The 20,944-nt window shown below is 41.0% G+C and overlaps 1 protein-coding gene across 22 annotated transcripts in view; it reads left to right on the top strand.

Moving 5' to 3' along the window:
- LOC138762153 (myosin-IIIb-like) overlaps positions 1 to 20,944 on the top strand; it is a 550,501-nt gene that overhangs the window by 251,854 nt on the left and 277,703 nt on the right. For 19 of the 22 annotated variants that reach the window (XR_011356778.1, XR_011356777.1, XM_069935663.1 and 16 more), the window contains 3 exons: positions 404 to 483; positions 1,695 to 1,715; positions 12,897 to 12,974. Coding sequence is in view for 19 of the 22 variants with exons in the window: in XM_069935663.1 (XP_069791764.1) it covers positions 404 to 483; positions 1,695 to 1,715; positions 12,897 to 12,974 (179 nt within the window). In the remaining 3 variants the exon portion in view is untranslated. Of the gene's footprint in view, positions 1 to 403; positions 484 to 1,694; positions 1,751 to 6,637; positions 6,762 to 12,896; positions 12,975 to 19,508; positions 19,634 to 20,944 lie in introns of those variants that run through there. The other 3 variants (XR_011356779.1, XM_069935666.1, XM_069935668.1) reach the window with 3 other exon arrangements.

Raw genomic sequence — 20,944 nt, 5'->3', positions numbered from 1 at the left:
TCACCTGTTGCATGATTCCCATAATATTTTAAATTTTATCCACCTTCAATCACATTATACATGTTTAAATTGAGAATGCTTTGTTTGAGTATTCACTGAAAGGTGTGACATATCTATTGTGCCCTGTTGTTTATTCATGGTTTAAATCTGCTGAAATTCATTAAAATGCTTCCCACTCAATTTTAAAAAAATCTTGCCACCCATGGATTAAGACTTTGATGTCACCAATCCTTTTTCAAAGGCTCCTTTCATTGCTATTAAGCACAGTTTATCCTCTGAAGATGTAGCCAGAAAAAACATTTGGACATCTTCTGTGAGACTTAGCAATACTTCAGCACATCCTGAATGCTTTACACATAGCTATTTAATAGCTTACATAAAACTACATATTTTCCTCTTGCAGGTAATCTTGCACAGTCAAGAGCAAAAATAAGTGCAGCATCCAGGTCATTACCTCCACAACTAAATACAACCCGGAACAAGGTTTGTTTGTTTTATAAATGGCTCCTAAAATAGGGAATTCCTTCAAATTAGGTCTGTGAGATAAAGAATGTACAATATTTTCTTGTTTAATAAACCTACTTTGGTCCTTGGACATTATTCCTTTTAAATGTTTACACAAATTATTTTTGTTTCATGTATGAATTTTAAAAAGTATAAAATGGTTATGTGGAGTAGGTTATTCAGAGAGATATTGATAGTGACGTTGATTTCTCTTAGTCTTTTCAGTTGTATGCTAAGGTGAAATACACCCAAATTATTGACTGATGGTTGAGTTACTGAAATAAAAATATATTTACTGCCAAGTGGTTAAAATGAAAGTTTATAATTCTTAATTGCTCATCTTCAATTGCAGTTCACATTTACATCAAAGCTCTGATTTCTTGTGTTCATCATTTGCATCCTATGGTGTCAGTCACCAGGACTTGTACCTATCCCTCCAGCTACTTTCTCTTCAAAGAAAACAACTGAGGTTGAGACAATCAATGAACACAGCCAGAACAAAACCAATATGAACTGAAACACAAACATTTATCTATAACCCTTTCATTTACCAGGTGCAATTTGGATTGATGCTTAAAATTGTAGCGTATGGTAATGTTATCATGTTCAATATATGTCCAAAATTATTTCTGAGATTGCAAGGAAAAGAATACAAGCTGTGAGAAACAAGTATGATCCAAAAAAAAACTCCTTGATGATTGCATTCACACTATGATGTGAGAGACTAAATAATGAACCCCTCTCCAGTTTTAATCAGAAAATCTGATATTTATTTGGTCATGCGATTACTTCAGATGCTTTGATGTGATGTCAATGCAGATTTTTATATGGAATAGAGTTTATTTACAGAAGTTTATTCTAATTTATTTCCAAGTACAAATTATAAATGCTGTGAGAAATTTAGAATACATACAGAAAGTTCCAATTCAGTAATTGTTTATATGATTATATGGTCACCTTAAAGTATTTATTTCTGTTTCAATATTACTACAGTCTACAAATGTGTCGGCCTGGAGTAACATACATCTGACTTGTGTCCATTTTATGAGCCGACCAGTCAGACAGAATGGAACTCGGACGTATGTCACGGGCCATCTGTATACTGATAATCGAATGACTTATTTATTGAATGAAATCCATGATTTAGATTTATGTTTGATCATATTTTATTCTATCTATTTCTCACGCAGTCTCCGAAATATTTGCTGAAGGTAAGAATCGCAACAAGGTGACATTTGTTTATCAGGTAATTTCAATATTGTAAGGTGCTGAGTAGCAAAATCTGTGTTCTCCAATCTTCTCACCAAAAATGGTTAACAAGAAAAATACCCTTTTTACTATTTAGATAATATTGAGTGTACAATGTGTATTTGTATTATTTGAGATTCAAGGTTCATTTTGTTGTTATGTAATAATGCAAAAAATGTTGCATGGAAACAAAGAATTTCCATTAGTGTTGCCTGGTGCCCCTAACAGGAAGAGAAAGGAAGCAAAAGAGTCCCTTCAGAGACAGAATGTGTATGGATTCACCTCCAGCACTTCCACAGGCGCACAGATCCCAATTCGATACATTGGCATCCAAACTCCAGATCCAAACTTCTATATGATCAGGAAGCTAACAGCACCCAAGGCCCTTTGGATGCTCTTCTTGGCCTCAGTACCCTTTCAAATCCCAATTCTGATACCTAGTTCACATAAGCTGGTCTCAAGCAGCCGCTAAGCTGCTCGCTGGTCTGATGCTGTGGTCACCTTCCTGTAGGGTCATCTCCTATGCTTCTCATTGTGGGGAGGGGGGTTTGGGAGGTTCTCCAGGTTTCTGGTTCTCTGCATCGGTCCGCTGCTCCCCATCATCCCTAACCCCTTGTGGCAACTGCCCAGCACATATGCCGCCATCTTTGGCACAGACCCTACAGATTCAGGATTTCCAAAGTTGTTTTTTTCCCAATACTCGACAAACATTCCAGATTTTGGGATATGTATTGCTCATTTTTTTTAAAATGATTTACATACATTACTAAAACTGCAGGCATAAAGTTCACACATGCATGCTATCAGTCACGTGCACTGAACCACATTTGGTACAGACAAGCAAAACTGGATATTTAATTGAAACAAGCATTAGCGGATAGGAAGCCATAGTCTGCTTGAGATCCCTGCTACAATATTTGATCCGCAATATCAAGGCAAGCCACATTCAGGCAACCCACCCACAAGGCTTAACTTCAAAGAAAGGACTGATTAAACATGGGACAAGAAAGAGCAGGAGTACCATCACTGGAGTTTAAAAAAGATGAAAAGAGCAATTAATAAGAAGCTGGATGGACTCACAGGTCAAGCAACATTAATGGAGAGAAATAGTCAGCGTTTTAGGTTGGGATCCTTTCTGGTGTAAGTTAGCCCAATTACTTCTCTCTATGGATACTGCCTGACCCGATGAGTCCCTCCAGCTTCTCATTGTTTGCTAATAGATTCCAGCAACTGCAGTTCTTGTGTTTTTAAAAGGACACAAACTTTGCTTCCATGCTTCATCCCTATGATCACCACAAGAGTATTATCTAATCTAATGTAGATTTCAGCCCCCATCCCTGGACTGCCCATGATTATTGACCCCTCCCTGTCTCAAGCACCAAATGCAGTCTTCAGTCCTTTAATGCAACCCCCCTATTCATGATCCCTGTATTGTGTGGAAAGGCTTCATTTTTGGGTACAGCAGGCAAACAAGTCTGGACACAGTGTGGTGCAACAATACACTCGCTTTATTAAAACAATACACAATAAAAAGGGCTCTGGGGCAGTCCCAGAGCAAACACAGTTAATTGGCTACAATGCCTACACACAGGTTAAGCTAAACAAATTCAAATACAGGCAGCTTCTCTCTCTCTCTCTCTCTCTCTCACACACACACACACACACACACACACTTCTGGCTTGCACCCAACCTTAAAAAACCTTTCCTGTTGAGGTGCCCTAACTGGCTATCTATGGGGAAGAAGCACAGCCTCTAACCCCAAGTAAATGGAGAACTATGGCTACAATACTAGTATCTACTGGGTTGCCGGTGATACCCTGGTTGGCCTAAGGGTTGCTAGCCCCTTACCTGCATTCCCTTATGGATGGCATCCACCATGGCGACAAGGACTCAGAATGAGTGCAGGACTTGATCACATGGCAAAAAAAAGTGAACAATGGTGTGCTCAGGTTTAAGTATTCCGGTCTGCTGAGCAGGGGCCAGCCAATGACAGTGTATGCTCCAGTTGGTGGGCGGGCATGCACCTGATTGGCAGGCTGAAAAGGCTGGGCAGTGCCTAGGAGATGATGGACAGTTCTATGTGGCTTCTGATATCAGAGGTATGATTATCTTGCCAATGTAACAGTCTGCAAATCCTGTTTCCATTTAATATGAATACGATACTAAGCCCCACACCTCGAGTAGCCGCAAGTTTAATGAAACTGCTGATTTTTCAGTATTCAATCCCTTGCTTTGCCAAATGGTTTCATCAACTTGACAGTGAGGCCCATAAATATGAATTTGGGTTGGTCTTTCATTGCAGGTGAAACTTGGTTGAAAATCTAAATAATATTACAATGGATAGAAAAAATAAATGAAAAAAACAACTCACAAACTTCTGCAAGTCATGCTCAAAATTGAGCAAAAAAAAACAAGTTGGGAGGAATTCAAAAGTTGAGACAATATCTTTGGAGGGAAGTGGAGAGTTGAGTTTTGGGTTGAGACCCTTCATTAGGACTCAACAATTGCACTCACTAGTGTCTCTGTACTCAGTTAAATTCGCTTTCAGTTGCAGATTGATACATAGCATCTAGTGGTTTGTCGGTTCAAGTCATGCGTTTCAAGTTTTCCAGCTCCAAGTCAATACTTCATCAATGATGTATTTGTACCTTTGCTACATAAAGGACACTGTTTGACCAGCTGAGTTTCTCCTGCATTTTGTGTTTTTTACCAATACTTCAACCATCCAGTCATTTTTGAGTATGCCTAAAATGAAAATTAAATTTTGCTCAGAAATTAGAAAATTGGTAAAATAATCATATCAAAACTGCTTTTTGGATATGTGCTATTTGCAGCACAAAAAAGATGTTCATAGCTGGTGCTTGCAAAACAAAAATATTCATTTATTTACTTACTCCATTTCTCTTTAAATCACTAATTTAGATATATCAAGTTTTACATGCTCAAAAGCTGTAAAAAGATATGTCTTCCAGAATAATTCACATATTTTCAAAAAAGTATAGTGAGCACATTTTAAACACAGACAAGTGGGTAACCAAAAAAGACATTTAAACAACAAAACACCCAAAACATAGGGTTAATTCAAATTGGGGAGTTATGGGTCAGGTCAGATGCAGCAGGGAGGATCCAGGCAGATTTCCCTTTGTTCCTTGACTTTTCCTGGCTGGGCGGGCCCCTCATTTAGGATGAGTCGGGCCCCAAGGCAAGATTGTACTTTTCACAGCTGCACTCCTATGTGGTTCAGGTACGGCTGCTAGATTTTTTTGAAAGGTGCTGTACCTTCCCCTCAGGTTGTAGGTAATCTTCTCCAGGGGAACACAAGCTTGCATCTCCCTGCTCCATCCTTCAATGCTCAGGTGAGAGTCGGATTTCCAGGTAACCACTATGCATTTCCTGGACAACGCCAATGCGATCATTACAAATTGAATTTGGAAATTGGACAGCTTCATTGTCTATGATGTTACCCAGCAGGAACAGCTCAGTATCCTGTGGGAATTTTTTACTTATGATTTTCCCTAGGACTTTACCTAGCTCTGCCCAGAAGATCCTCACCTTGGTACATGTCCAGGTCATGTGCACAAAGGTTTCTGTCTCAGTACCTCATCTGAAACACTGATCCGGCAGTTCTGGGTTGGACTTGTTAATCTTTTGCGGCATTAGATACAGCTGAGGCAAGAAGTTGTATTGCACTAGCCTGTATCTTGCATTGATTACTGCAGTCATGCTGATCCGACACAAGTCAGACCAGCACTGCTCATCAATCATTGTTCCCAAGTGTGAATCCCACCTCTGTCTCATTTTATGAAGACCTCGTTTGGGTCTTTCCACTTGGAGCAGGAAATACATTGCTTTGAATTCTGGTCTCTATGTCACTGCACTTTGGCAGGGCCATGTTTGGACCGTTTGTCCTGGAGAAAAGATCTTATCTGAAGGTAGCAGTGGAATGTTTTATTTGACAAATTATACCTCTGTTTAAGCTGCTTGATTGAAATTAATTGTCCCTGCTCGTAACAATCCTCTATGCACCTGACACTATTCCCGTGCCAGGTGCCTAGGATCTTGTTACCTACCGTCAAAGGTATTAAATGGTTCGGAGTCAGGGGTGTTTTTGGAGACAGCCCCAATTTTATTCCTAAATATTGGTTAATATCACTCCAAATGCAAATACCTGTCTTTAAATGGGATTGTCTGTTTTTCCAGATAATAATTTGGCATCCCATTTATAAATAAAGTCTTCTGCTACCCTCTCGCCCACCAAGTGCAGTCCAATTTGTACCCAAGATGGCACCTCTCCCCCACAAAGAGTGAGGAGATGTACCTCGACTTGGCTGCCCAATAGTCTGGCAACCGTAATCCACCCAGACTGTAGTCCCAGGTTAATTTTTCCATAGAGACCCTGGCTACCTTCCCATTCCATAGGAATGTTCTTAATCATGAGAGCACGGCTTGGAATAAAAAAGACCCTGGGCAATGCCACAGGCAAGGTCTGAAAGAGATACTGAAGACTTGGCAACACATTCATTTTTACACAGTTGACCCTGCCCATCAATGTTATGGGGAGGGGCATCCATCTACTAAAGTCCTCCTTGATCTTTCTCAGCAAGGAGGTATAGTTTAACTTAGATAGGCTGTTTAAGTCATTATTAATTTTGACTCCTAGGTACTTAATCCCATTTTGGGGCCACTTTCAGTAACTTTATTTTTTTGCATTGGCTATAGTCCCCTCCCGTAAGTGGCATAATCTCACTTTTAACTCAATTTATTTTGTACCCGGAGACCCCCCCATAGTTTTCCAGAGTAGAGCGCAACTTGGGCAAAAAACTTACTAGGTCTGTCAAATATACCAATGTCATCAGCAAATAAACCGATCTTATGTTCCTCCAGGCCTACTTGAAATCCTTTAATGTCTGGATCCTGATGAATGGCCTCAGCCAACGGCTCCATTGCTAGAACGAACAGAGCTGGAGATAGTGTGCATCCCTGTCTGCTTGATTTTCTGAGTGGGAAGGTGAAGTGCCAGTTGATGAAGTAGTCAAATACGATGTGGTCAAACAATAATCATGGCTTTTGTTAGCAGAAATTTGTGGTACAATAATGTAAGACAATAGATGCATATACAGTTATATCCAAGGGGAGTGTCCTTAACAGTAGAGATAATGCACAGCCAATGTTAGTACAGCAAGGCTCGCCAGAGGTGAGGCAGGCAGCTTGGCAGACATTCACCACAGTCTCCCCCGGCAGAAGAAGGGTTAAAATCAAAAGGACAGCTGCAAGGAAAGACTGAAGCAAGCAATTCATGGATACCATGTTTGGCCTTGAGATACTCTAACAGCCAAAATACGCCAGTATCTTGCAAGCAATCGAAATATAATGAGATGTTTTATGAATATGTCAGCCTATCAGTTTGTTTACGAATTCTGGTGCTTCGTCTCAAAACAGGTGGTTCCTTTGCAACTTTGGGAACTGGTACAGGTCCTGGGTCTGTAGTGTGGGAAGGACTGGCTTCTGAACCCACTCCAGAATTGCCAGCGTGAGGCAGTGGAGCCTCAGCATGGCCAACTGAAAGCTTACTATGGGTCACAGGCTGGGGGGGGGGGGATGAGTCTAACCTCTCAGGTTCACTCTGAGTAGGGGTGCAAGGAAGGGGCGAACCAGGCGAGGCCAGATCTCTTAGGGGTACAGTGTCAGTACTCCTGTCTGGGAATTTAACATGAGTATAGTTGGGGTTAGTATGCAGTAGCTGAACTAGGGGACTAGGGGGTCTGTTTTACACGTCCAAGAGTGGCTCTTCAGCAGTATGGTTCCAGGCTCAGATAAACAGGCTGGCCAGTCCATCACTGTTCCTGATTTCCTAGGAAAGGCAAACATACGTTCATGAGGTGTTTGATTTGTTGCAGTACACAATAAAGACCGAATAGAATATAGTGCCTCAGGCAGCACCTCCTGCCACCGGGTAACAGGGTAATCATGTGTTTTTAATGCAAGATTAACAGTCTTCCAGACTGTAGCATTAGGCCTTTCAACTTGCCCATTGCCCTGTTGGTTGTAGCTCGTGGTACGGCTGGTGGCAATCCCCCTTTTTTTGAAGTCGATAGTGGAGTACACTTTGTATTGCGCTATCTGATTAATCATTTCATTGATGTGTGGCAGGGGGTAGGTATCCAGGTTAGTGTAATGGTTGATTGGCTGAGTCAATAGCCAGTCGTTTCTTAGTGTGATTTTTCACAACTACCACCAAAGCTCGCCACGGACTTTTAATGGGTTCAATTTCTCCCTCTTTAAGCAATCTCTGGGTCTCAGCTTTGATAAACTCATGATCCTCTTTGCTGTAAGAATGGCTCTTAGTGGCAATCGGCCAACACTTGGGGGATAAATCACTGAAAAGGGAGGGAGCTTTGGTCTTTAATGTGGACAGTCCACAGTAACTAGCACGGGCGATAGTAAGTGTGGGAAGTGGCCCACTGAAATTTAACTCTACACTGTTCATCTGAGATTGAATATCTAACCCCAGTACCACAGGGGCGCAGAGCTCCAGCATAATAAAAAGCCACACATCATCCTGACAATGTCCCTGCAAATTTTAAGTGACTTTACACTTGTTCCTTACAGTTTTTGTCAGTTCACTACAAGTCATCGATATCTTTCGGTTCACTGGATATCTCCGCAAATTTAAGGATCTGGCAACTCTCTCGTGGATGTTGCTGTCAGCACTCCCCAAGTCTATTAGACAGTCAAGAGTCTCACCATTCACCTCCCCCTTCATAGTCGACCATTCCAGTACGTAACATCCCCCAAGCTTTGGAGTCAATTGAGCTATCACAGGGGATCTCACCTCACCGTCACTTGAAGTCGATTCAGCCTGCTCGTCTGAAGATTCCCCCTTTTCACAGTTGTCTTCCATTCCTGCAGCTCCAGGACACATTTTCTTGGTGCTTCTCTTCTTCTTCTTATCAGTGGGAGTACTTTTCGCCTTAAGCGCTTTAGCAAAGTGGCCGAGTTTCCCACAATAGCTGCAGGTAGCAAATTGAGCCAGGCACTTCTGTCTGGGGTGCCAGCTCTTATCACAGAAGTAGCATTTTTCAGGCATTCACCTTTTTATTTCCTTTGGGGTTCCAGTACTCCTAGATGTTTCCCTTTCAGTTTCTAGGATTTCACTGGTCCGCATGGCACTTCTCAGTGTTTTGGCTAGAGTGACTGCCCAGTTGTAGGTTAAGGGCTTCGTCTCTAGCTGCCTCTGTCGGATGTAACTGGAGTCAATCCCGTTGACTAAAGCATCGAGCTTCAAGGCATTGCGGTGTTGTTGCACATTGACTGCCTTGACATCACATTCATTTGCCAGTGAGTCGAGGGCCAGTGCATAGGCAGCATCACTTTCCCTGGATTTTTGCCGTCTAGTCAGCAACTGGTGTCAAGCAAGCACCACATTCCGTGGCACTGCATAGTAAGCAGACAGACGTTCCTGGACTATAGCCAGAGTGGTAGCTCCTTGTGTTACGTCAAAAGGGACCTCACCCAGCAGAGAGTTCCTATCAGGACTCCCCGAGTCTATTAGAAGAAATCTGCCCGTTGGTCACAACTTTTGGCTTGGGCACATAATATAGCGCCCTTACCCAATTAATAAAAGTTGGCCTTAGCCAAATTTTCTCCAGGAATTTAAATAAAAAGTCTCACTCTAATCTATCAAATGTCTTTTCTGCATCGAGCCATGGTGAGACCCCTTTCATTTCTAGTTTGTGCCAGTAGATTATGCTTAGTAGTTATCTACCACCTGTCTTTTTGGTACAAAGCCCACTTGATCTTTGTTAATTAGTTTTGGCAAATACTTCGCCAATCTATTTGCCAAGGCTTTGGTGATTATTTTATAATCTGTATTTAATAGCGAAATAGGTCTATAAGAGGATGGCTTTAATGGGTCCTTATCATTTTTCAAAATAATTGTGATGATTGCTGTCGAGAAAGTTTCTAGGAGTCTATGAATCTCCATTGTCTGGTCTATCACCTCCATGTAAAGAGGTATTAACAAATCTTTAAATTCCCTATAGAGCTCAGCCAGAAACCCATCCTCCCCTGGAGACTCGTTGGTTTGTAACAAGTTCAATGCACTCACTATTTTCTCTTCCATGAAGGGACCATCTAAGTCTTCCTGTCCTGGATCCAAGTTTGGCACCTCTATCTTTGACAGGAATTCAACCATTTTATTGGACCTCCCTTCCAATTCTGATTTATGTAAACCTTCATAAAATTCCATTGATGTCCTTTGGTTATAAGATACCCTGCCATCCCCCCTTTGTATTGCATTGATCATTCTTGAGGCTTGTTCTGTACTCAATTCCCATGCCAGGACCTTATGAGCTCTCTCCCCCAATTAATAATATTTTTGCTTGGACCGTAGTATGGCCTTTTCGATATATATTGGGAGTGTATTGTACTTCAACTTTTTGTTCGTTATGACTCTGTTTTGATCTTCTGAGCCTGACTTTTGAAAGTCCTTTACTAAACGACTGATTTCTTGTTTCAATTCACTCACATTCTTCTCATATTCTTTCTTTATTGTTTTAGTATATCTGCTTATTTGACCCCTCAAATATGCTTTGAGGGTCTCCCATAAAAGGAATTTATCTGGAGTGGAGGCACAGTTGGCTTCACAGAATAGATCTACCTGTGCTCTAATAAAGTTATGAATCTCCGGCTTCTTTAACAGTAATGCATTAAGACGCCATCTATGTACCATTTCCTGCTTATCCGGCATTTCAATCTTGACTACTAAAGGTGAATGATCTGAGAGTAGCCTTGCCATGTACTCAGCGAATATGGGCTGAAGCCAGGAAAAAATCTATTCTAAAGTAGGAGTCGTATTGCTTTGAGTAGAAGGAATAGTCCCTTTCCCTCGGATGCTTCTGCCTCCACACTTCTATCAGATACAGCTCCTTCATGCCACCAATAGCAGTATGTGTCATCTTTGTTTTCACTATTTTTGTTAACTTATCCAAAACAAGGTCCAGACAAAAATTAAAATCTCCCCCAATTAGAATATTCTCTTTTGCTTCTGCCAATCTCAGGAAAATATCGTGCATAAATTTTTCATCATCCATGTTGGGGGCATATAAATTCATTAGAGTCTAGGATTCTGAGTATATATGACAGTGTACCATTATTAATTTACTGGTTTTATCTGTTCTCACACTCTGCACTCCCACTGGAACACTTTTCCCGATCAGAATTACCACACCCCTTGTTTTCAAATCAAACCAAGAGGCCAGTACCTGGCCCACCCACCCTCTCCTTAACTTTGGATGCTCTTGTTTTGTTAAATGAGTTTCTTGGACGAAGGCCAGGACCACTCCCACTTTCTTGATGTGTGCCAAGACTCTTTTTCTCCTGGCCATTGTGTTCAGACCATTAACATTGAAACTTGCAAATATTATACTTTTAGCCATTGCTCCAGGGGTTGTTGTAGCAGTATTTTCTTTAATGATATAAGGCATTGAGGGCTCTCAGCCTCCCTTTGTGGTTTGCCTCACTGAGGCTTTCCTCATGAGCTCAAGGCTCCTCGGGAGCACCTTGCTCCAGGTCCATTGCTGCCTGGGATCTCACCACAGTTCCCAACCTCTTTGCATTCGCTGCTGCCTCTCTCTTCTGCCGATCCAATGCTGGACCCTCCACTGGAACTCACGCTGCCTGAAACCACCTCACTCACAGATCCCCTGACCTGTGGCTGGATCTGCCGCCAGGGCTCATCTTCATGTCAGGCCTGATGCTGCCTGGCTACTCCCGTCCCACCACTCCACTTGATCTGGGGCTAGACCCGCCACTGAGACCCAGGTAAGCGACGCTTTCCTTGGGGTCAGGTCTGGTAACCTCTTTGTGCGCTGGCCTGCATCCATCTCAGCGGCACTCTGCTTCCCCAGATCACAATCCTCGCACCTGTCGCTTGGATCTCGCATGCCACCGAGCCGCTCGCTGTGAAGCTCACACTGTGGGGGGAGGGGGGGAACCAGATCTTTCTCTCACTCCCTCCCTCCAACGCTCGATCCAGGACTTGCTGCCACTGTCCGATGGCCTGGAGTGATGTCTTCTTTAAGGACTGGGTGCCTCTGCTTAGCGGGCTGCTCATTTGAAGTGGCCATTCTTTCAGCAGGCCTCAACGCAACGCAGCCCCGTCATTTTCCTCGCACAAGGTTCCTCCACATTGATCTTCAGCCTCAAACGTTACCGTTTTCTTTTGACATGGACTTGCCCTTTTTCGTCTTTTTTATGCTCGGCGTGTTCCCACGTCCTCTAATTGTATTCAGATCATTCTATTGGAAATTTTCTTTCATTAATTTTCATTCTATCTTTGGAACTCTGAGATTCTGCCTCCTGCTCTCTCCTCATCACGTGACCTCTCAGGTGTGGAGTATGTTGAAATTTTCCTCGATTTGGTCCGTCTTGTGAAATCTGCCATACAAGAGGTCACAAGATGGATTACGGTATAATTAATTTGTAGTTTAGGGTGTTGTTACAACTTTAAGAAAGTATTGTGAAGTCTCCAAAGTTGAAAGGAAACATTTCTAAGTTGTGTTTAAGCAGGTAATGTCCTCATCACTTAGGACATTCATGAGTATTCGTAGTTTGAAAATTACTTGAAAAAAGGTCATTAGTTCACAAGTAGACTAAATTACATTCTTTTGCCTAGATCAAAGGATATAACAATAAATTATACACTAAAGCAAACACATGTTCTAAATATATTTGCAAAGTGAACAGAAATGCAGACCAGTATTTATGATGATAATGTAATCTGAAGCCATTCATTTTAGTGCTTCATTGGATTTGATGAAATACATTGTTTGAAAATATAACATCATCAAAATGTTAATAGAGTGTGGTTAATATGGCTACTTTGAAGACAGAATTTTATATTAAGGGCAAATTTTATGTTGGTTTAATAGTAAAAATATGAATTGAGTTCTGCTTTAATATACACAGTGTGCCTCTAAGCTAGTACCCTTTGATTTCTTTTATTTTTATTGACTCTCAATTGATGATTCTCTGCATTTTTGCATTGTTAATTTTATTGCCCTGTCTGCAAGTAGTAGTACTGGGAGGTTATCTTCTTTCAATTTACATTTTCCTGATATTTTTTCTGCCCTGTTGTAACCAGGTTGATACAATGGAAGTTATTCGACATCCTGAAGAAACAACAAACATGAAAAGACAAACTGTGGCTTCTTATTTTAGGGTAAGATTATTCATTCAGTCACAGTATCTTAAAAGAAAAGCTGCATTAATTTGAAGAACCTACATTTCCCGTAAGAGCTTAAAGGGGGAATGTGCACTTACTGTTGTTGGGGGTAGGAGTGGGTTCTTTTCTTTCTTTGGCTTGGCTTCGCGGACGAAGATTTATGGAGGGGTAATGTCCACGTCAGCTGCAGGCTCGTTTGTGGCTGACAAGTCCGATGCGGGACAGGCAGACACGGTTGCAGCGGTTGCAAGGGAAAATTGGTCGATTGGGGTTGGGTGTTGGGTTTTTCCTCCCTTGTCTTTTGTCAGTGAGGTGGGCTCTGCGGTCTTCTTCAAAGGAGGTTGCTGCCTGCCGAACTGTGAGGCGCCAAGATGCACGGTTTCAGGCGAGATCAGCCCACTGGCAGTGGTCAATGGGGCAGGCACCAAGAGATTTCTTTAGGCAGTCCTTGTACCTCTTCTTTGGTGCACCTCTGTCTCGGTGGCCAGTGGAGAGCTTGCCATATAACACGATCTTGGGAAGGCGATGGTCCTCCATTCTGGAGACGTGACCTACCCAGCGCAATTTGATCTTCAGCAGCGTGGATTCGATGCTGTCGGCTCCAATGAATGTTGACGATGGAGCAGAGACAACGCTGATAGAAGCGTTCTAGGAGCTGTAGGTGAAGACCCATGATTCGGAGCCTAACAGGAGTGTGGGTATGACAACAGCTCTGTATACGCTAATCTTTGTGAGGTTTTTCAGTTGGTTGTTTTTCCAGACTCTTTGGTGTAGTCTTCCAAAGGCGCTATTTGCCTTGACGAGTCTGTGGTCTATCTCGTTGTTGATCCTTGCATCCGATGAAATGGTGCAGCCGAGATAGGTAAACTGATTGACTCTTCCGAGGCCGGGGCCGCCGCCTCCCCCTTGCTTTTGCCCGGATCGGGGCCGCCGCCACCTACCTTCTGCTCGGACTGGGGCCGGGGCCGCCGCCGCCTTCCCTGTTCCCGGACCGGGGCCTCCGCCTGCTTCACTCTGCTGAGGCCGGGGCCACCGCCTCCCCCTCGCTTCTGCCCGGACCGGGGCCGCCACCTCCTTCTTTCTGGGTTCTATAGTTATGTAAATGGTAATGGGTCACCTGCTTTTGCTTTCTTGTTCTATTCTCAAAATATTGCTCATATTTTTCATTGAAATATTTTATCAAAGAAATTCAATTGCAAAAATATTGTGTGCTGTGAGAGTAAGAATAAGATAGGAATGAGAAGATGTTGCATGTGGGTAGAATTTGGATTCCCAGGCCATTGTTATCCCTTTTAGAGCAGACAAAATAATTGCACCTGAAGTGGAGAGGGACCAGTAACCTGGCTGGGAGATCAGTAGTGTGGCACAGGAGAAGATTGAGGCAAATACAGAAGTTGAAGAGAGCAAGTTCAGTAGGAAGGACAAACAGGAACATGAAAAGAAGCAGTGAAAAACTGATGGACTTAATTGTATTTATTTCAATGCAAAAGGCCAAACCAATAAAGCAGAAGAACAAAGGACATGGATAGGTTCTTGGTGATATTATAGCTATCACAGAAACGTGGCTGAAGGAGGAACAGGATTAACAGCTCAATGTATGGGGGTACAACAAGGCAGTTAGATGTGGATATAAGAGAGGAGGCAGAGTTGTGCTTTGGTGAAGGAATAAATCACAGTAGTACTTAGGAGGATATTCCTGGGGATTGACCAGTGAGGTAAAATGGGTGGAAGTGAGGAATAAGATGAGGGTGATAATTCTGTTGGGATTATATTGCAAGTCCTCTAGTCATAGCAAAAATTAGTGTTTCAAAAGTGGGACTCTTTTAAAAGTGAGGCTCTGAAGCTCAGGAACAATATGTTCCGGCTAAACTGAAGAGCAAGAGTAAAGAATCCTAGATGACAAGATATTGAGAAAAGATATATGTTAGGTATAAACAGCAAAGCTCAAGTGATTCCCCCAGAGGGGTATGAGGGACGTAGGAGTGCATACAAGGGAAACATACGAGGGCAAAAAGGAGAGTTTTCGTAGCTTTGGCAGATAAGAATCTCTTGAAAGATTCTGCAAATAGAATAAGAATAAAAGACTAACAAGGGAGAGAATAGGGTCCCTAAAAAAAATCACTGTTTGTTTAGTCCCAGGAGATGGGCAAGGTCCACACTGAATAATTTTCATTTGCATTTACTGTGAAGAAGAAGGGTGGCACAGTTAGCATAGGAGTTAGCGCAACGCTATTACAGAACCAGCAATTGGGACCGAGATTCAAGTCCCACAGTGTGTGTAAGGAGTTGGTACGTTCTCCCTGTATCTGCGTGGCTTTTCCCGGGGGCTTTGGTTTCCTCCCTGAGGTGAAATGTATATATTGCTGTGTATGAGTGGCTGGCCCGCCCACTGATGACTCACTCCCTAGTAACTCCTCCACTTGTGATCTGGCCATAAAGATTGACCTCCCTCCCCCTATCTATTCATTCGAGCACATGGAGTCAGACCAGCTAAAATCTAAAGTGTATTAAAACCTATCATTTCTCACTCTCAGTCTTTGGACTCATTGGTAGAGCATATCAATTTAATACACTTTAATTTTCCACACGGGTTGGACAAGCTGCTGAGACCCGACAGGCTAGAGATCGATCTACAGGTGCCTGGAGTGGCTGAGCAGAACAAGTAGTGGATCGCGTGCTTTTTGAACTGTCTGGAAGTCACAATGGACCTGGTGGACTCAGATGAGAAAAAACTCAAGGCCCTGCAAGCAAGAGGGGCCATCAAGCGTACCAGGCGATCAGAAACTGCACAACGTACCCAGAGGCCATGGCTGAACTCCGCAATATCTACTGACCCCGGGTGAACGATGCGTACTCACGATACTGTTATAGGCCCAGAAGACCCCAAAACTCAGCAGCAATAGAAATTCACCAAGACAAATGGTTACTTAAACAGAAGTCATTTTTAATTTTTGTTAAACATAAAAACAGGATCAAACTTTAACTTATGACTGTTAACTTAACCTAGCTTAACCTCCTTAATTCTAAGTGCACGTGTATGTAATGTTTATAAGTTCAGAAAAATTCCTTGATTCACAGTCCATTCTCACTTCTCACTCCTCCAAGTTCACTAGTATCAGGCAATTCTTATACTGTGCACAGAATTTAACATATATGAATTTTCACCAAGCTCTGGCACTTAAAGGTAATTGGTTACCGCTTAGGAAGGTTCTTGTTGATTTCAGAGAGAGATGTGTTGCTCATTGGACATACACAAACTTATACCCTCCAAACAGCCACTTCAATGTCTTGCTGAAGAAACTTGCCCCATCAGGGTTTTTCAAATGATAACCTCTTCTTCTGCAGGTCACCACAGAATTCCTTTTGTTTCCTTTATTTCAGGTGAGACACTCTAACCAGCTATTTCTCTTGTATGGACCACAAGGGTTTTCAGCAAGCTGAACTCAGAACTCACAACCTGTCTTCAAAATTTAAACTCCAGTTTAACAATCTTCTGTTTTTATTCTTCATTTTATTCAAAAACATCAGAGGATTGTGCTCAGTAAATATCGCAACTGGTTCAAGAGTGGTACCCAGATACAGATCAAAATTCTACAGAGCAAGTATTATAAATAGCCATTCCTTCTCAATAGTGGAATAGTTCCTTTGATGAACATTGAATTTTTTTTTGAAAAGTAGGCAACTGGATGGTCAATTCCATTATGTTTTTTGTAATAAAACTGCACCTGCTTCCCCCTCACTGGCATCCACTGCTAAAGAAAATGGTCTGTCAAAATCAGGAGATTTTAAAACAGGCATAGCATCCCCTTTAAATTTTCTGACAAACTTTAGTCCACACAAATCTCTCTCCTTTCTTCAAAAGATTGGTTAAAGGAAGAGCAACTTCAGCAAAATTTTTGCAAAATTTCCTATAATATCCTGCCATTCCGAAAAATATTCTCACTGCTTTCTTGCCATTGGGAATAGGAAATTCAGAAATTGCATTCACCTTAGCTTGAATAGATGCACCTTTGCCATCACCAACTACATGACTTAAATATGTTACAGTCGCATGTCCAAATTCACTTTTAGCTAAATTGACAGTTAAGTTTGCTCTGGATAATCTTGCAAACAATTTGTCCAATACCCTCAAATGTTCTTCCCATGTGACACTTTTTATGACCAAGTCATCAATATAAGCATCTGTATGTTCCAAACCTTGGATTATTGAATTAATCATCTTGGAATGTTGCCTGGGCATTTTTAATGCCAAAAGGTAATACATTATATTCATATAAACCAGATGGTATCATAAAAACGGAAATAATCCTTCCTTTTTCAGTTGGAGGCACACACCAGTAACCCTTCAACAAATCCACCTTAGTAAGAAATTTAACTTCCCAATTTTATAAATACTATCATCAATTGTAGGAATAGGATAAGCATCTGTTTTAGTTACTGAATTAACTTTCCTGTAATCTGCACAAAACCTAACAATTCCATCTGGTTTAGGTATCAGAACAAAAGAACTCCAATCTGAGTATGAAGGTCTAATAATATCATTTTTCAACATATATTCCACCTCCTGATCCATGATTTTACTCTTCTGCATGTTTATTCTATAGGGGTGTTGTTTTATGGGGCTTGCTTCTCCCATATTCACATCATGATAAATCATTGATGCCCTTTTTTCACACATCAGGAAACAAATTTGCATATTTCAAAAGTAACTGCTTAAACTTCATCTGTTCTTATGATTTAAGATGGTCTATCTTTTCCTTCAGGTTTTCCCAAATTGCGGAGTTAGACAGGCACACAGGAACCATGGTTTATTTAAGGTTACCCTCACAAGATTCTGTTTCCATAATCTTATGATCCATAACTTCCTCAATCCTGTCAACAACTAACACCTCAGATACAGATTGTTCACTACCTTTTTTTTCATAGTAAGGTTTCAACATATTTATGTGACAAACTTGAGTTTTATTCCTTCGATCTGGAGTGTTAATAACATAGTTAACATCATTCAATTTTGATTCAACTACATACGGTCCAGAAAATCTAGTTCTCAAAGGATTGTCATGTGTTGGGAACAAAATTAACACCTTACTTCCTGTCTTAAAATTCCTCACTTGAGCTTTCCTGTCAAATAAATGCTTCATTTTACCCTGGACCATTTCTAAATTCTCTTGAGCCAAAGTCCATACTTTTTGTAACCAATCTTTAAATTTAGAAACCTAATCCAGCAAGTCCAATTGTACATCTCCATTAACCCACTGTTCTTTTAACATTAAAGGTCCTCTAACCTGATGTCCAAACACATTTTCAAAAGGGCTGAAACCTAATGACTCTTGCACAGCCTCTCTTGTTGCAAATAAGAGTAAATGAATACCTTCGTCCCAATCTTTCCCATTCTCCAGACAATAAATCCTTAGAATGAAATCTTTCCAAAGCTCCCTGAGTTTCAGGATGGTACTCAGATGAAGTGATCTGTTTTATTCCCAACTCAAATCAACTGCTGAAACAACCTTGACATAAAGTTAGATTCTTGATCACTCTGGATCTCTTTAAGTAATCCAAAATCTGTGAAAAATCTTTCCAAAGCCTTTACCACTGTTTTTGCTTTAATATTCCTTTATGGTACAGCTTCTGTAAATCTCAACACCATACACATAATTGTTAATAAGTACTGATTCCCAGACATAGTTTTAGGCAGGGGACCCACATAATCCACAATAACCCTAGTGAAAGTTTCCTCAACAACAGGAATAGGCTGCAATAGAGCTACTGAAGGATCCTGGTTAAATTTCCCACAAATTGAAAAAGATGACATGTCCAGCACCAATTTACAACATCCTTCCTCAAACCAGGCCAGAAAAATTGTCTCAAAAGCTTATTCATGGTTTTCTTTACACAAAGATGACCACCCAAACGTGTACTATGGGGTAAATTTAAAATTTAATTCCGGTAAATTCTAGGAATGATCACCTGATGAATCACCACCCACTCTTCATTTGCAGGAGCATCAAAGGGCCTCCATTTCATCATTAACCTCATCCTTCAAGTAATATCCACAGGCCATTTCTTTAATCTCTTCCTCATTTACAGCTTTGTCCCTTAAGTCAACAAGATCTGTATCTGTCCTCTGCTGCTCAATTAACTCTTTCCTTGACAAAGAGAAATCCTGACTATCACAATTAACCTGCCCTTTCAGGACTATTTCAGAAGTTCTGGGCAAGTCTCTATCAACTGGATCTTCCTCAGCTCTCATCGTTTTCTTAGACAAAGACCTTGTTAGAGTACAATTTTCTTCAACCTGAACCTTACTAGGCTTATTTGTAAATCTCAAAACTGACCCAACTTTATCCTCTGCCAAATCATTCCCTAATAAAAATGAGTCTCCTTGCATGGGTAACTTTGAAATAATTCCTACTACAACAGGTCCTTTAACTGATTCTGAATTCAACACTATCTTGTGAAGTGATATTGACTCTACCTCACTTCCAACACCTCTAATCAAAGTTGTCTCCCCTGTGTCTGTCTTTTGATCAGGAGTTAAAACATTCTCCAACAACAGTGACTGGGCAGCCCCAGTATCTCGAAGAATCTTAACTGGAACCTGGGAATTTCCATCCTTTACTGAAACCAAGCCCTCTGACATATATCCATATCATCCTTACCAGGTATGCAACATCTGTTCTCCTTAAATTCAACTGTCTGAGTACACACTTCTGGTAATACATCCTTTTCTTGTCTCTTTTTCAACGCTAAGCAATTCATAATAACATGACCAGGTTTTTTTTTTACAAAAAATGACATATAAATCCAAAGGTTCTGTACTTTCCCACCTTACCTTCATCATTTCTCCTAACATTCTCTCCAGATTTACTAATCTGCTCCATGTTAACCCTCTGAAAAGGCTCACTATTCTGAAATTTGAATCAGGGTATATTCATCCGCTTACCTGGCTGTTTGTTGCCACGTCCCCATGTCTTTCTCATCCAGGTATAAATTAATCTCATTTGGACGTACCTTTTAATTTCCTCAATTAATATCAATTCTCTTAATCTGTCAAAATCATTATTTATTCCTTTTGAGGTGCACCAATGGTCAAAATATACAGATTTATCCAGAGCAAAATCCATATATGATTGGTTCAATGTTTTCACCAAACTCCTAAATTTTTGTCCATATGCTTATGGAACCAACTCATAAGCTTTCAATACTGCTTGTTTAACAGTCTCATAATTTGCCACATGCTCTAGTCAATCTAGAGTATGCAATTTGTGTTTTTCACTTCAACACACTTTGGAGCATAAGAGGCCATTTTTCTTTTGGCCATCTTAAGTTTTCAGCAACCTTTTCAAAAAGCTGAAAATATGTATCTATATCTCCCTCATCAAAAGGAGGAACTAGATTTACCTTTCTTCTAGCCAAAAACCTCTCCCCAGGAGATACAGTCTCAATCGTCGTACCTCCCCATCACAATTTTTAACCACTAATTGAAATCATCTATCCCTTTCAATTTCCTCCCTCCATTTTTCACCTACCTCTAACTTATATCCTCCATTTTTCAGTTTCCTCTGCCTCATATGTTCTCTGTTTTTCAGCTTCCTCTGCTTCATTTTGTTGTTTCTGCAACCTAAAGTTCTGTTTTTCTCTTACTTCTTCCACCCACAATTTTTCCAATTCCAATTGCAATTCAAAAGCTATATCCTCCAAAAAGTTAGCTGTCTTTCTCAACAAATTTTCTCTCAGCTATATAATATTTCAGTATAATCTCAGTATTTGTATTTTCCTCATCCAATGTTTGACTTCAGCCAACTTTAATTCCTTAGCAATGACCATCAGTTGCTCTTTTCTCTTCCCCTGCAGCTCCACAGGTAATGGTTGTGACAAAAATGTACTAACATCCATTGGTGCTGTTTTCCCACACACACAAGCTTTAAATTAGGTTGGAAAAACCAATTTACTAATAATTCACAAAA

The sequence above is a fragment of the Narcine bancroftii genome, chromosome 4 (genome assembly GCF_036971445.1).
Source record: "Narcine bancroftii isolate sNarBan1 chromosome 4, sNarBan1.hap1, whole genome shotgun sequence".
Taxonomy (NCBI): Eukaryota; Metazoa; Chordata; class Chondrichthyes; order Torpediniformes; family Narcinidae; genus Narcine; species Narcine bancroftii.
Note: the sequence above shows the minus strand (reverse complement) of the source record. Positions and strands in the feature narration are given on the sequence as shown.